Genomic DNA, 16,374 nt, shown 5'->3' with positions numbered 1-16,374 from the left:
GAGTTGCGTGTATAATTCTGTCAGGAAGCCCTTGAGCCTGGTTCAGTTCAGTTCAGTTCACTGATTGAGGCGTGTCTGACTCTTTGCAACCCCATGGACTGCAGCATGCCAGGCTTCTCTGTCCATCACCAACTCCTAGAGCTTGCTTAAACTCATGTCCATCGAGCCGGTGATGCCATCCAACTATCTCATCCTTTGTCGTCCCCTTCTCCTCCTGCCCTCAATCTTTCCCAGCATCAAGTCTTTTCTGATGAGTCAGTTCTTCACATCAGGTGGCCAAACTATTGGAGCTTCAGCTTCAGTATCAGTTCTTCCAATGAATATTCAGGATTGATTTCCTTTAGGATGGACTGATTGGATCTCCTTGCAGTCCAAGAGACTCTCAAGAATCTTCTCCAACACCACAGTTCAGAAGCATCAATTCTTTGGCACTCAGCTTTCTTTATGGTCTCTCATAAAGAAGGCAATGGCACCCCACTCCAGTACTCTTGCCTGGAAAATCCCATGGGCAGAGGAGCCTGGTGGGCTGCAGTCCATGGGGTTGCGAAGAGTCGGACACAACTGAGCAACTTCACTTTAACTTTTCACTTTAATGCATTGGAGAAGGAAATGGCAACCCACTCCAGTGTTTTTGCCTGGAGAATCCCAGGGATGGCAGAGCCTGGTGGGCTGCCGTCTATGGGGTTGCACAGAGTCGGATACGACTGAAGCGACTTAGCATATCCGTATATGACTACTGGAAAAAACATAGCTTTGACTATATAGACCTTTGTCAGTAATGTCTCTGCTTTTTAATATGCTGTCTAGGTTTTCTTTCTTTAATTTTACTTGCTCCTTGGAAGAAAAGCTTTGAGCCTGTTGATCTCGTCTAAGATGAGTGGAGCAAAGGGCCGAGGGCAGGACAGATGCAAGCCCCTGCATTCAGTCAGATGGGGCCCAGTCAGTAAGGGCGATGAGGTCAGTAAGGTCAAGAGGCCTCCCAGTGGAGAGGAGTGATGAAGTCAGACGAGGGGTGAAGCATGAAGGGGATGTGAGGACAGAGTGACAAGGAGTGCAGAAAACAACACCAGGAGGCTGGTAGGGGCTGGAAGGAGAGTGGGTACAGGGGTAGGAGGATCTACTGAGTGCCCCAAATCTGAAAATCTAGCCTTCAAACTTGACCTCTTCCTCCTCCTGGGCAGGTCACGTGCCATGAGTCACTGTCTTAAGGATTCCTAAAGAGCTCTGAGTTTGTCCTTACTCCTCTCCATCCCTCGGTGCTCACCTGATCTGGGCGTGTGTCCCCACCATGGTGGCCTCTGAGGGGGTCCCTGCGTCCTGTCCCTTTGTGCTCCGAGTCCTTTCATAGTCCGGGGACTTGGCTGTGTAGGTCTCTATCTGGCTGACTCTGCTCTCCTCCCCAACCCCATCTGACCAGTTTGTGCTCCTCCTTCAGGTTCCTCCTTCATTTTCACTCCATCTCTCTGCTCCAGGCCTGTCCTGAAAGGCAGTGGGTGGCCGGGGCATGGGGTAGTGGTGGCAATGGAACATCCTCAGGCCAGCCAGTTCCTGCCTCTCCCTCCACCCAGGAGGTTGATCTGAAGCTGGACCTCACAGTGATGTGGAGCCTGGGGGTGTGGAAGAGCTTGTGCAGGGTGCTGTGTGTGTGTGTCCTGTGTGTGTGTGCTCCATTTGTGCTCTGTGTGTGTCTATGCTCTATGTGTGTGTGCTGTGTGTGTGTCTGTGCTCTGTGAGTGTGTGTGCTCTGTGTGTATGCTCTGTGTGTGTGTGTATGCTCTGTGTGTGTCTGTGCTTTGTGTTTGTGAGTACTATCTGTGTGTGTGCTGTGTGTGTGTGCTTTGTGTGTATGCACACTCTGTATGTGTGCTCTGTGTGTGTGTGCTCTGTGTATGTGCTCTGTATGTGTGTATGCTCTGAGTGTGTGTGCTCTGTGAGTGTGTGTGCTCTATGTGAGTGTATGCACTCTGTGAGTGTGTATGCTCTGTGTGTGTGTGCTCTTTGTGTGCTCTGTGAGTGTGTGTGCTCTATGTGTGTATATGCTCTGTGTGTGTGCATGCTTTCTGTGTGCATGCTCTGTGTGTGTGTGTGCTCTGTGTGTGTGCATGCTTTCTGTGTGCATGCTCTGTGTGTGTGTGTGCTCTGTGAGTGTGTGCATGCTCTGTGTGTGCTGTGTGTGTGTGCTCTGTCAGTGTGTGTGCTCTGTGTGTGTGTGTGGGGACTACTGGATGTGCTCTCACCATGGTTTTCATCCCCACAGGGTGCCCTGGGATGTGGGACAACATCACATGTTGGAAGCCCGCCCACGTGGGTGAGATGGTCCTCGTCAGTTGCCCCGAACTCTTCCGGATCTTCAACCCAGACCAAGGTGGGTTTCCCCCGGGCCTCTTCAGGCTGCACTCAGTCCAGCCTGTTCCCCCAAGTCAGACCCCAGGCGTTCTGGGGGACAAGCACCGAAGACCGGGGGCACCCTGCGGGGAGGTGGTTCCCGTTTCGGAGCCCTGTGCTGGTGAGAGGAAATCAGGGACCCCTGTGCACAAAGGAACACAGAAGCACCCTTCACACACAGCAAGGCCCCGTAGAGGCACGTCATTGTGCTGGGGCAAGGCTAGGCGCTCGGATGTGGGCTCCATCACGTAACCCAGCTGGGGACCTTGAGCAGGGCAGTCACCCCTCTGTCCCCCCATTTCCTAGTCTATCAGATCGGAATGTGGAATGGTGACTGGGAGAATTTAAGTGGAAATCCCTTAGCAGGACTGGGTGCAGCTTGATGGGCAATTATAAGTGTGAGCTGATGTTATCACCATGATCACTCATACAGGGAGGCCCAGGTGACTGCTCTCCATGGGGAGGGAACTAAGGGGAAAGTGTTCGGAGGGATCTCTCCTTTGGATGTGAGTCTGGTGGGTTCTCCAGGCCTATTTCTGCCTTGGCAGAGACTCATTTGCCCCCAAAAGAAGGTTGGTGTCTGCTTTTAGTGAACATTGACACTGGGAGGGGCCTGGAGCCAGACTGGGCCTCCACCCCGACTCTGTGGGTGTCCCAGGAAGCAGGGTGGCAAGCTGGGGGTCGCTGAGTTAGGCTGGGCAGAGGGAGATGGAGGGACTGGGCTCCAGGCAGGTGATGTACTGAGAACCACACGTGGACCACCGAGTCCTGGGTTGGGGCCTTGGTTTGAGGAAGGAGGGTAGGGACCCCTGCAGGGACAAGAGGGTCTGAGACACTTGTGTGGCCACGCACGAGTCCCTTGAGATCTGGGCCTCAGCTTCCTCCCTCACCTGCCTAAGGTCTTGGGGAGTGTCCGTCTAGAAGTAGAGTCTCCAAGCTGCGTTTCACTCCACTGTCCTCTAGCCCATGTGTCAGAGGCAGAGGCAAATGTTTTCACACCTGAAAGCCCAGCAGCCTTGTTTCTGCCTGCAGGGGAGTCTGCGTGGAGGAGGAGGTGCAGGGAGATGGAGGCAGTGTGTTGGGGATGCCCGGCCCCATCTCTGGCTCCCCACCCAGGACTAGAGAAGGCCGGGTCTAGCTATGCTGTCCCCATCTCACCTCCCCGACTTTCTGTTTGGGCCCGTTAGCCATACCGCCCACCTCCAGAATCTCAATCCAGGCCAGTCCAGTTAAACTCTTCCATCCTGACAGTGGCGTGAGGACTGGATGCAACCCAGAGTAGAACGGGAAGTGCTGAAAGGAGAGGCACAGTGTGAATGGTGGGGCGTCAAGTGGGGTGGCAGCCCGGTGATTCAGCCCCGATTTCTAATTCATTCCTATAGAGACCAACTTAATCACTTCCTCCATTCACGTACTCCTTTCATTCAGTCATTTATTTAAAGTTGACAGAACATCTACTCTGGGTCAGGTACCGTGGCAGGACTACTTTTCCACCACGCACAGAAAAGGTAAAATGAATCAGCAGTAAAATAAAATTTTCTTAAGATATGCTTTCTTTCAGATTCTATGCCTCCCTCTGGCAGTTGCACAATGAATGTGTTATTTACACCTGCCTCTTAATGGTTCATTAAGGCAGGGCCTTTTAGCATCTCCATTCACAAAGTTAGACTTGACTTAAATACTTAGAAAGCTGAGAACTGCAGTTTTCCTTTTATTTCCTGGTTCCCAGGGCTGAATCTCGTGCTCATTGTAATAGTTGCTGCTTTACAACTGTTGGAGATGCAGGAACGCGATCTCGCTCCTCCTTTGGAATGCCTCTCTTTCTCAGTAACTGTGCCCTGTTCTTGCAGGAATGGTAGAAGTCTCTAGTAGAACAGTAGAATCCCAGCTTGTAGTTCTCAGGCCTCTGGGGCCCCAGCACAACCTCTCTTCAGAGTCTGGGAGTGGGAAGGAGGAGGGCACCATCAGCAGGGCTCAGAGAGCAGATTGACTTTAGCCGAACTTGCTCACCTCTGTGTTTTCTCTCTCGCTCTGTTTCAGTCTGGGAGACGGAAACCATCGGTAAGAGGAACCTTGGAGAGGACAGACTGCTGATTATCTGTCCATCTGTCCATCTTCCCATCCAGCAGGAGCCCAGCTGACTATTAGGAGTGGGTGGGGGTGGAATGAGAGGTTCATCAGGGGCTGGGCTCATCCCTCCTTTCCCTGTCCTCCCCCCTTGGCCATCTGGAGGCTGGGGAGACACAGGGAGATGGAGAGATGCAGCCCTTCCTTGGTCTCAGGGTGCTCACGGGCTTGTTTGAGAAGATGGGACTCACCTATAGAGGGCTCAGCAAGCAAAGACATCTGTGTGCTTTGGCATGAGCTTCTGTGTGTGTGAGCCCATGCCGATACTGACATCCCCAGGGCCATGGAGTCAGAATGCTTGGCAGGCTCCGGAGCAGAAGAGACCTAACCAGGTGACATGCAGGCAAACTAACGATGGTGTCAGGGAAGTCTTCCTGGAGGAGGTGACGTGTCAGTTGGACCTTGAAAACAGAATTTTGAAAAGTAGAGGGAAATGGGAGTTCATTGCTAGCAGAGGATTCAGTCTAAAAAAAGGTGGAAGTGGAAATAAAGAATTGGGAGAGAAAGAGAAAAATATGTCTGAGGAGAAAATCTTTGGAGTTTTGGGGTTCCTTTGATGGGAGCGGTTTGTGGGCTGAGATGGAGGGTTGAACACCAAACGAAAAACCCAAGCTCAGAACCCATATTGCTATTTTTTGTCCTTTTTCCTGAAAAGAGCCGGTTAATGAGCTTTTTTTTTTTTTTACAAAATAGAAATAGACTCAGAGACAGAAAACAGACTTATGATTATCAAAGAGGAGAGCGGAGGTGGAGGTAGAGATAAATTAGGAGTTTTCCACGAACATATATGCACTATTTTATACAAGTTAGACAAACAACAAGGACAGACAAAAAGAGAAAAGGCCAGTCACCCTCTTCCAGTCCTCTCTCACTCCAGAGGTCCTCCCCTCCTCCGGACAGTGTCTCATTTCCATACCCTGTCGTCCAGTGGGGAGAACTGAGTCATGAGCCACCATTAGCATCATAGAAACACAAAGCAAATGGGATGGCCCTGGAAGGTGCAGTGTGTATGTGGCTGCTCTGTGCGACGCTTCCTCTTGGCTGAGACCCCACCTCCCCCAGCCCCCCATCTCTAGACTAGGGGCAGCTTTGACCTTCCAGGAAGCAGAGTAAGGAGTGGATAGCCCTGGCAAGCTGATGGTCAGGTGTCCTGACTCATGCCCACGTCTGTTTTGCAGGAGAGTTTGGTTTTGCAGACAGTAAATCCTTGGATCTCTCAGGTAAGAGACGAACTGATATTGACCATGGGCTGGCTGGAGGGAGGTCGTCTAACCTGTAAGGTCACAGGGAGGTAACCTGTGAGCTTGGGGACCCCCTTCCAGGATGGGCTATGCCTCTCTGTGGCTCTGTGATCTTTGTTAGCTCACTTTCCTTCTCTGATGAAGCTGTGGATTTTCTCCATGGAAATTTGCATGCAAGTGCTCAGACAGAACACTGCATATAATTTCAGGGAAGGACAGATCTCAGTAAAAGAACTCCTTTGATGGAGTTTAAATGGCCCGTGATAGCTTGGAGCTCCCACAAGTAGAACAGTGGTTCTCATACTTTGTGATCACAGTCACCTGTGTGCTAAGTCACTTCAGTCATGTCTGACTCTTTGTGGCCCTGTGGACTGTAGCCCACTAGGCTCTTCTGTCCATGGGATTCTCCAGGCAGGAATATTGGAGTGGGTTGCCATTCCCTTCTCCAGCACAGTCACCTATTGGGCTTGTTAAAACAGATTCCTGGACCTCGCCCCTGGAGTCTCTGATAGAGCAGTCTGGGTGGGGCTTGAGAATGTGCATTTTGGCCAGTCTCCCTGGTGATGCTAATGGGCCCGTCTAGGGAGGGCACCCACTTTGAGAACCTCTGCCCTAAGATTCTGTGCTTCTATGAAGTTGCCGGAGCAAAACAGCCTAGTGAAGTAGGCGCAGCCACTGGAGGGTGTTGGCAGTCTGGAGAGTACTCCATCTTCCGGAGATTTCTATCAGAACAATAGACTAGCAGATTCATGGAATAGTTCTAAACAAAAAGGTTTATACTTTTCTGAGCCCACACTATATTTTGAAAAGGGTAAGAAAGAAAATAAAAGAAAGGAAATGGCTTGTATCTCCAGGATACTTTTTAAAAAAAAGATGTTTTTCAGCGCGGCTTCCCTTTCCTCTTCCCACCACCCTGATGTGGGCAGAGCAGAGAGGAGACCCAGGGAAGGGAAGGGCTTGGCCACTGCCATGGTCCCCTAGGACGTGCAGACTTTCTGAAAGAAATGTTCAGAGGGACTTGGAAGGAGGTTGCCAGCAGCAGCCTGAAACAGATTTGCTGGAAGAAAAAACCATTTGGCATTAAACTGTGGGACAGAAGTGACCTTGTCTCCCTGGGTCTGCTAGACGTCCTCCTTGTGCTGGGTCACATACTACCCAGAATCTGAGCTGCAGTAAGAGACCAGTCTCCCCGCTTTGGGCAGAGCTCTCTTTATGGCAGGATCACTCACCCTCTGCTGCTTCCCAAAGCCCCAGGAAGTGCATTTCTGACTCTTGGTTGAAAAGAACTGGCCTTGGATCTTCCAACTCAGTCAGAAGGACATGAGGTTGGAAAAGTGTTGGAGTCGCCTGTGTTGGCTGCTGCTCTTGTCCCTGTCCAAGTTCCCGAGAGATGGCCTTGGACTCTGAGCAGGGGTTCTTCCAGCAGTATGGATGCTGGAGCCCCTTTTATGCAGATGTCTCTTTTTTATGATTTCCTGGTCCCTGAATCCTGTGAAAGGAAGAGCCACCCCCAGGTGTCCTAATACACCAGGTAAACTCCCAGGAAGCCAGTCGGGGAAGAGGGGTCAGCCTGGGGCCACACTTAGGGGCTGGGCTGAAGGCAGAGGGGGCTGCTGCCTTTTCCCCTCCCCTAGACATCATGGTTCACCCTTAGACAGTCAGGAGCAGAGAGGATACAATGAGCAATCATTAAAGGCTAAAAGGCCCCAGGCAGGGTGAAAACCAGACTGGACTCCACTCTGCAGCCAACAAATGACTCCTGCCTCCTCTGGTGTCCTACAAAATGGCCTTTAAAGTCAAGCTAAAGAAAATGAAAGTACATTAGTGATAGGAAACAGACCTCTAAACTTGAAAAGGCAGAAGTCTTTTTTTTTTTAGCCTGAATATGTATCTTAATAAGATCTGATGCTAGGTTAATGGAGGTCTGGTCCTTGTTAATTAAGCAAGCCACGTGCCCCCTGGATACCGTGGAAGCTGCTGGAAGGCCCAGAACTCCCAGTGAAAGCCTCACCTGGAGCTTCTCCAGATATGACGAGAGCTCCTGCCACACCACTGCCCAAGGTGATTCCTGGGCCAGGAACTCTGGGCCTGGAATCTGCATCTGTGATCCCAGGTCATTCTTGTGCTATTCCAGGGCCTCCAGGAGAGGGTCAGGCCTTTTCCTAGAGGGAAGGAGGCTGGATTCATCCTGGCTCAGTCCTCTCATTCCTTGTTTAGAGATCAGCTTTCATTGGTCCCCCCTGCATCCCACGTTCTTAGTATAAAGGCTAAGCAAGTATTATTTTCACTCGGACACTGGAAGATCTCATGAACCTGTAGCTGCCATGCTTCTCAGATGGACATGTGGATTTCCAGGAATTTCTACTTAAGGAGTAATAGGCCATTAAGAATTTTAGACCCCTCTTACATCATTTCTGTGCCTCACCATGTTTTTGTTCTGCTGCAGACATGAGGGTGGTGAGCCGGAATTGCACGGAGGATGGATGGTCAGAGCCATTCCCTCATTATTTCGATGCCTGTGGGTTTGAGGAGTACGAGTCTGAGACTGGGGACCAGGTGAGTATCTGCTGCCCTCCTAAAGGTGGAGGGGTGGGCCCGAGGAGGCAGGTGGAAGCACGTGTCCCCCAGGGGCCCTGACTCCTGATGAAACTGCAGAAACTCGAGTCCCCAGGCAGCATTCATGAGTGCCTGCGGTGTAGCCAGATGCATGCTGGGCAGGACTTTCACTCACTCATTCTAGGCTGAGAAACAACTGTCTTGCTGCCTGAGCTCCTCTGGCCCCCACCGCGTGTCCACCATCTCCCTGGTGGCTTTTCCAGGACACCTGCCTTTCTGTGGTCCAGCCATTGTAGGGTTAACGCGGGGCTCAGCAGGGGGCCCCCTGGATCCTTCTCCAGGCTAAAGGCTGGCTCATTCTGGCTGGTCAGTGCTCCTGCACTGGACCAGCATGTAGCTTCTGCGCAGTGCAGATGGACAGAGGAGGAGGTGGCTCAGTGGGAATGGGCTTGGGGAGCCTGGGGTGGTGGAGGAGCTGATGGGGGAGGGAAGGAGAGGTGATCAACTAGAGAAGAGGGGAAGGAGGAGCTGGGTAGCATGCCCAGAGGTGGGCAGGCCTGGCCTGGGAGACTTGGTGCCGTCCCCGGGGGCCCGGGGCAGGCCCCACATGGAGCCCTGCATGTCTTGCGCTCTGCTCCAGGATTACTACTACCTGTCGGTGAAGGCCCTGTACACAGTTGGCTACAGCACGTCCCTCGTCACCCTCACGACCGCCATGGTCATCCTGTGTCGTTTCCGGTGAGATTCCTGACAGCCTTCAAGCGACTGCAGCCCACTCCAGCACAGAGCCCTTGCTCTGCGCCTCCCACCCCCGCCTCCTGCCCTGGTGTCAGCCCTGGAGGTCTCTTGTAAGGCGTTTCCCCCACCCCTACGATAAGAGATAGGAAACTTGACCCCAGAGAGGACAACTGACTTGTCCAGGGCCACACACAGCAAGCCAGACCGTGGGCAGTAGACCTACGCCCCTCGCTTTATCTTCCTGGGATAGGTGGGGAGAGGTCACAGGAGGGCGCAGTATGGCCTCCCTCCCTCACTGGAGGAAGCAGGTGGCGGGGAGTCTGGGAGTGAGTGAGGCTTTAGAGAGCTGGGAAGAAGGGGTGGTCTAGGTGGACGGCCCCCTTGAGACAAAGCTGTGGAGTCAGCCCGAAGCGGACCCCAGCGTGGAGGGTGGAAGGCTGTGGGGTTCCTGACCTCAAGGCGTCTGTCTTCCCCGCCTGTGGGTGTAGGAAGCTGCACTGCACCCGCAACTTCATCCACATGAACCTCTTCGTGTCGTTTATGCTGAGGGCCATCTCCGTCTTCATCAAAGACTGGATCCTCTACGCTGAGCAGGACAGCAATCACTGTTTTCTCTCCACTGTGAGTGTGCTAAGCCCTGCCACGATTAGTCCTCCCTGCAACGCCCCGCTGTCCAGGTGTTTTCCTGCAGGTTGAGGTGTTGGCCCCCGTGAACACAGAAACCCAGGGATGACCATGAGGTTACTAGCAGCCAGTGAGACCCCGGCTTGACATCACTTCCTGTTCCTTGGCCTGTGGGTGTACTTGGCAGAGCAGTTGAGGCAGGTCAGGTGGAGATGTCAAGTCCCACTTGACTAAGGAGGGAACTTGGCTCAGAGAGAGGACTGGCTTGGTCAGTGGTGCTTTGGCCCAAGATGGAGCCAAGGGGCTGATTGACTGGGGTTCCCTCCATACCACCTACCCAGTTCTGATAGCTTTGGAAGTAAGCAGAAAAGACAGGCCTTGATGGGGGCAGGATGAGAGAACAGCCCAGAGCCCAACGCCTTGGCCTGAAAGGGCACACGTGGAGGCAAGTGTCTATGAGACTTCTGGGAGGGCCAAGGGTACCCTATTTACCTATGTGATATCTGAACCCTTTATTGTACCAAGGAGGCTCCTTCAGTATCCTCTTTATTCTCCTCATCTATGGGGGCTGGGGAAGAGGCAGAAAGTGGGGCTGGGGAAGGGGCAGAAAGCGGGGCAGAGTGAGCCTGGCGAGAAGAGAGGGTTCTGTGTGCACCCCTTGACCCCACCCCATCCCCATCCTTTTCTTACATACGCAGAGCTGCCTCCATGGGCAGCTTTGATTCAGACTCAGGATGCTGCAGTTTTAGATTCTGAATCCAGGAATGTTGAGTCTTTCAGACCCGTGGGATGTTTAAGCCGGAGATGCCTAAGCTAAGGGCCCTCAGGATTCCCCCTGGTCCTGCTGGGCTGGATTTTCAAGGTTCGATGGGGACTTGCGCCCCCCTCCTCTTCCCCACTCGCCCTGCAGGTGGAATGCAAGGCCGTGATGGTTTTTTTCCATTACTGCGTCGTATCCAACTACTTCTGGCTGTTCATTGAGGGCCTGTATCTCTTCACCCTGCTGGTGGAGACCTTCTTCCCTGAGAGGAGATATTTCTACTGGTACATCATCATTGGCTGGGGTAGGTCTCTGATTGTGGCCTGGACAGGTCCTTTGTCCCGCCATCCGGGAGTATCGGTCAGAGGAGGGAAGCAGAGGGAGGTGCTGCCCTGTCTCACAGCTATGGCATACTGCTGAATCTTGGATACTTTCTTGCTCTTCTCCGTGTAGAGAGCTGAGGGAGGGGATATGCTCAGGGAGGCAAGGTAGCCCAGGGTCTGAGGGAGATATGGACCCCCAGAAGGCCTGGGTATGAGGGACAGTTAGGGTCCCCAGGACACCAGGTCTGAGAGGGAGATACGCCCCATGGACCAGAACCCCTTGTCTGAGGGGTCCATTGGCCCCCGGAAGCCCCAGGTCTGAGGGGGATCCTGGGCCTATTAGTTTTCCTGTTATCATAGGGCTCCTTTTCTTTCTGTGCAGGGACGCCGACGGTGTGTGTGTCCGTGTGGGCTATGCTGAGGCTCTACTTCGACGACACAGGGTGAGTACATGCTCAAAGCCAGGGCCGGGGCCCCAGGCAGCCTGTCATTAATGCCCTGAACTTCATGTTGACTGTCTGAGACAAACCATCCGACGCCGGGCCTGGCTACACCACCAGCCCTGGGCACTGACTATGCCCTGAACCCACTGTGGCTGGACCCACCCGGCCACATCTCAACTGGGGCCCAGTGAGGGAGCGCACAAGGTTTCAGAGCCCTGCTCTGCCTCTGGGCTCCACTCTGAGTGACTGCTCTCCTTTCAGGGAGGAGGGGAGGAACATTGAGGCTACGATAGCATCCCCAAGAACCTGAGGTCTCAAGGGGGAATGTGGCCCTTGCCCAAGAGCCCATCAGTGCCCTGACTCCTGGGGCTCTAGTCGCTGCCTTGATAGTGGAGCAGAAGAGAGGACCAAAGCACTGGGACCAGGATTGGGCTTGGGGGTACAGTCCCTCAGCACTCCTTTCAGCCAGCCCCCCTTCAGAGCCACAGAGGGGGACATGCCACCCCGTTGTCTTGCACAGCTCCCCGCTTCCAAGCATCATCTCTCTTCTTTCTGCCTGTCTCACAGCTGCTGGGATATGAATGACAACACGGCTCTGTGGTGGGTGATCAAAGGCCCTGTAGTTGGCTCCATAATGGTGAGTGTGCTTGGGACAAGAAGCAGGAGAGAGACAGAGGTCTGGGCTGAAAGGTCCGGGGGAGGAGAAATAAAGTGGTCACCATGCAAACCCACCTCCTTTATCACGGCTGCGTTATATTCTGCAACATGGATGTACAAGTTTTTTAGCTATTCCTCTAGTGTTGGACATTTGTCTTTATTCCATTTTACCTCATTATGAAAGATGCTACCATGAAGAGTTCTGTGCATAGTTTTGAGAATGTGTGAATATTTCTTTAGAATTAATCCCTAGAAGTAGAATTGCCAGGTCAAAAAGGATATCCCATATCATTGTCTGCACTTGTAGTTTCAATCATTTAAAATTTTGCACAGCTTTGTGGGAGATAATGTAGCTCATTGTTTTAATTTCTCCACATTGCTTGTGCAGCAAAGCAATTTTTTAACACATTTATTGACAATTTGCTTTTTTTCTGGTTACTATCTGTTTATTTCTTTGCTCATTTTTTCTAGTTCATTTGTTATCTTTCTTACTGTTTGATACTTACTTACTGCTTCATTTGTAACACATATTGTAGATATAATTCCAGCATTGCGTGGTTTTATACAGTCAGACCATCAGGCCTTTTCATCATGAATTCTGAGGCTTATTTCTTATTTCTGAAAGTCTTTCCCAACCTGAGAATATAAAAGTATTCTTAATTGTTTTATAACAATTTTATAAATTGGATTATTACATGTATGATGGGCTTCCCTGGTGGCTCAGATGGTAAAGAATCTGCCTGCCAATGCTGGAGACCTGGGTTTGATTCCTAGGTTGGTAAGATCCCCTGGAGGAGGACACAGCAACCCACTCCAGTATTCTTGCCTGGAGAATTCCATGGACAGAGGAGCCTGGCAGACTATAGTCCATGGGGTCACAAAGAGTCAGACACAACTGAGTCACTAACATTTCCACTTTCTTTACATGTATATCTTTAATCCATCTGAAATTTTATTTCTCTGATCTGAAATGATATCTAATCTTATCAAGTTTTTTTTCCCCAATGGATAGACATCCCACCCTCTAAATATTTTTATTAAATAGATCATCCTTTCTCCATTATGTAGAATTGCAACTTTATTGTAAACACTCGATGTACTCTACTTGTGTTTAGCTCCAGACTTCCTACTCCATGTTATAATCTATGCAGCTGTTCTTTGGCGAGTACCCCATAGTGCTGGTTACCATAATCTGGCAGCATGTTTTGATATCTGCTGTGGCTAATATTCCTTACCTTATTTTTTCCCTTCAAAATTTTCTTGCACATTTACTTTTTCACATGGACTTGCACATTTGTCAAGTTGAAGGAAAAAGACTGGTTGAGATTTTTTATAGGAATGCCACTGAATTTATAAGCAAATTTGGAGGAGAAGTGGTTTTCTTAAAATACCGAATCTTCCTTTCCAAGAATATGGCATGATTCTCTATTTATTTAGTCTTTCTTACGGAGTCATTTTGTATAGTGTTTTTTAAGTTGTCTTGGTAAGTTTACCTTTATGGTGCCTTTCAGTTTGTGCTCGTATGTAGGAATTATTCTTTTGTTGTATTTTCTAGTGGGTGTATTTGTGCTGGTGTTTAGGGAACCTATTAGTTTTTGTGTATTTTTTCCTTTCTTGGTTACCTTTGAAGCTCTTTTATTGGTTCTTATCCCTTTTCAGTTGATTCTCATGGAAAATTATATAACCTATAAATGAAAATATTTTTTCTCCTTCATTTCCAATATGTATACTGTTTATTCCTTGGTTTTGTTGAGGGTGATGTTTGCTACACTTTTGGGCGGCTACCCTTCACCGAATTAGGAAAGTTCCTATTTCTGACTTGTTTCAGTGTGTATTTTTTAAAATAAGGAATAGATGTCAACTTTTATCAAATGTGTTTTGGAGACATTAATTGCTCATTCCTTTAGTGATGAACACTGGTAATATTCCAGTTTATCTTCATGATGAACAATGCTGCTGTGGGTATATTTGTGCATACCATTGAGTATGTATGAATGTGTCTTTAGAATATATCTCCAGGAATAGAATTTCTGGGACAAAGGATATATACATTTAATATTTTCATGGACATCAAATTGCCCTCTACATGTGGAGTATAAAAGTGCTCATTTCTCATGTTTTCATAGGTGTTTTGACTACTGAACTGTTCACCAATCTTATGGGGATAAAGATAGCTCATTGTTTTAATCTGTTAATGTAACAAATATTGGGCTTCCCTGGTGGCTAAGTGGTAAGGAATCTGCCTCCAGTGCAGGAGATGTGGGTTCGATCCCTGAGTTGGGAAGATCCCCTGGAGAAGGAAATGGCAACCCACTCCAGTATTCTTGTCTGGGAAATTCCGTGGACAGAGGATCCTGGTAGGCTCCATTGGATGACAAAGAGTCAGACATGACCTAGTGAATAAACAGCAACAATAAATGTTACTGGATTTTTTTTTTTTTTTTGCACTCTTAGCATAAAACCTTTATGGCCCTGATCTGTTTGTCCTTTTAATGCACTGCTAAATTTTTTGTTTGTTAATATTCAGTTTATAGCTTTTGCATTGTTCTTTGTAAGTTCTCTGGTTTTAGACATGTGCCTGATCATGTGTGTGAATATGATTTCTGTCCTTGTCTGGGTTTTGTAGCAGGGTTTTGTTCACCTCATAGGTAATTTGGGAGGTTTTCTTTTTATTTGCTTTTAAATAATGATGTAGCATGTAAATTCTATCTTCTCTAAAGGTCTTATGAAACTGGCTGGTCAAATGATCTGGGCTGGTGCCTTTTAATACACGCATCTTTGATTACTTTTTAAATTTTTCCTGAGGTCATTGTGCTATTCTGATTTCTACATCTTGATTTGACTTAATTTATATTTTACCATGTTGTCTGATCTTTTTCCTTGTGATGATTCAAAATACTCCACACATCTGTTGTCTTGTCCTCTTTCTCATCCTTCAATTTGTTTAATTGCATTTTCTCCTTTTGGAGGGACTAACGTATGCAGTTAGCAGTATTGACTGTGCTAAATTCCAAATACTGATTAGATACTGAGCATGTAGTAGAAGGCAAAACTGACAGAGGCCGCCCTCCAGGAAGGCCCTTTATCATTCTGCTTGATCTGTGAAAGCAAAACAAAACCAAAAATTTTATATTTATTGATTATCTACTTTTTTTCTTATTTCTTTAATGAATTTTTATCTTTAACTTCCTTCTTTAAAGGAAATAGAAATTAAACTTGTGGTACTCTTTCCCTAAATTTTGATTTGAATGCTTAATTATTTTATTTTCAATATTTCTTATCTTTTAATAAGTTAGTGTTGGTCTCTACCTTTTTTCCTTGAGCCCTGCTTCACTTCAGCCAGGCGTTGCTGTGTAGTCCCCATTGTTATGTTCCTGTTAGTCACTCAGCCATGTCCGACTCTCCGCAATCCCTTGAACTGTAGCCCGCCAGGCTCTTCTGTCCATGGGGATTTTCCAGGCAAGAATACTGGAGTGGGTTGCCATTCCTTTCTTCAGGGGATCTTCGCAACCCAGAGATTGAACCCAGGTCTCCCACATTCTTTACAGGCAGATTCTTTACCATCTGAGCCACCAGGAAAGCCCATCGTCTCTATTTATTTACTCCCCGCCTGGTCTTTATTTATTTACTCCCCTCCCTCCTGCTCGCTCACCATCCACACAGCTTCCTACTTTGTTTAGAGAGCTTTTGTCCCTGACCTTTGTCCGAAGGTAAATGCTATTGCTATTCAAAGGCAGTCCTTTAATCAATAATCCTTATTGTTCTCCTTTCTGGTTGTCCGTATTCAGTGACTCTGAACTTGGAGTTTTTCCAGAGGACAGCTCTCACCTCTGCAATAGCCTCTTCTCTGTTTTGCACTGTCGTTTTTCCATCATCCAGACGCTGTTTGTTCCGTCTTTTCCAGAAATTACTCGCTTTACCGGCTCACTCATGACAGTTTTTGCTATTTCTCAGTACTCTCATGGAATTCTTTTCATCCCTCTCTTCTGTGGTTTCAGTGACATGGAGGGAGGCAGGGAAGGTGAATGAGTGTTCTCATGCTGCCGTCTTATGTGTACTTATAATGCTGCCATTATAAGTCTAGATGGGATCTTGACTGATGGGGAGAGGGCCTTGTTGAGGGAAGAACAGCCAGTGTGGTGGCGGGGGTGTGCAAAGTCTTTGCTCAGAACCATGTTCACTGCTTTTTCTTTGCTTCTCAGGTTAACTTTGTGCTCTTCATCGGCATCATTGTCATCCTTGTACAGAAACTTCAGTCTCCAGACATGGGAGGCAACGAGTCCAGCATCTACTTGTAAGTACCACTGGGTGAATGCCTTGGTTAAATTCCAACAGCTGGGTGGGCCCTGCACTCAGGACACAGAAGGAGAAGGCCTGGGCATTGCTAATTGGGTACCCTAGCATGGGCATTGGCAGGACTTCTTTTGGATTAAAGTGACTTGAAAATATAGTTGTCCATCTATCCTTCAACCAACCCAGGAGCCCCTAATCCTCATAGTGATAACATGGAAATGAGAGAG

The 16,374-nt window shown here is 49.1% G+C and overlaps 1 protein-coding gene across 3 annotated transcripts in view; it reads left to right on the top strand.

Moving 5' to 3' along the window:
• The window catches only part of ADCYAP1R1 (ADCYAP receptor type I), a 61,308-nt gene that overhangs the window by 26,290 nt on the left and 18,644 nt on the right, over nt 1-16,374 (top strand). For all 3 annotated transcript variants that reach the window (XM_043463263.1, XM_043463266.1, XM_043463264.1), the window contains exons 4-13: nt 2,258-2,365; nt 4,426-4,446; nt 5,691-5,732; nt 8,200-8,309; nt 8,950-9,047; nt 9,536-9,668; nt 10,582-10,735; nt 11,137-11,197; nt 11,765-11,834; nt 16,057-16,148. In XM_043463263.1, coding sequence (XP_043319198.1) covers nt 2,258-2,365; nt 4,426-4,446; nt 5,691-5,732; nt 8,200-8,309; nt 8,950-9,047; nt 9,536-9,668; nt 10,582-10,735; nt 11,137-11,197; nt 11,765-11,834; nt 16,057-16,148 — 889 coding nt within the window. The remainder of the gene's footprint in view (nt 1-2,257; nt 2,366-4,425; nt 4,447-5,690; nt 5,733-8,199; nt 8,310-8,949; nt 9,048-9,535; nt 9,669-10,581; nt 10,736-11,136; nt 11,198-11,764; nt 11,835-16,056; nt 16,149-16,374) is intronic.

The sequence above is a fragment of the Cervus canadensis genome, chromosome 3 (genome assembly GCF_019320065.1).
Source record: "Cervus canadensis isolate Bull #8, Minnesota chromosome 3, ASM1932006v1, whole genome shotgun sequence".
In the NCBI taxonomy this organism is placed as follows: domain Eukaryota; kingdom Metazoa; phylum Chordata; class Mammalia; order Artiodactyla; family Cervidae; genus Cervus; species Cervus canadensis.
This window is presented reverse-complemented; position numbering and strand designations above follow the sequence as displayed.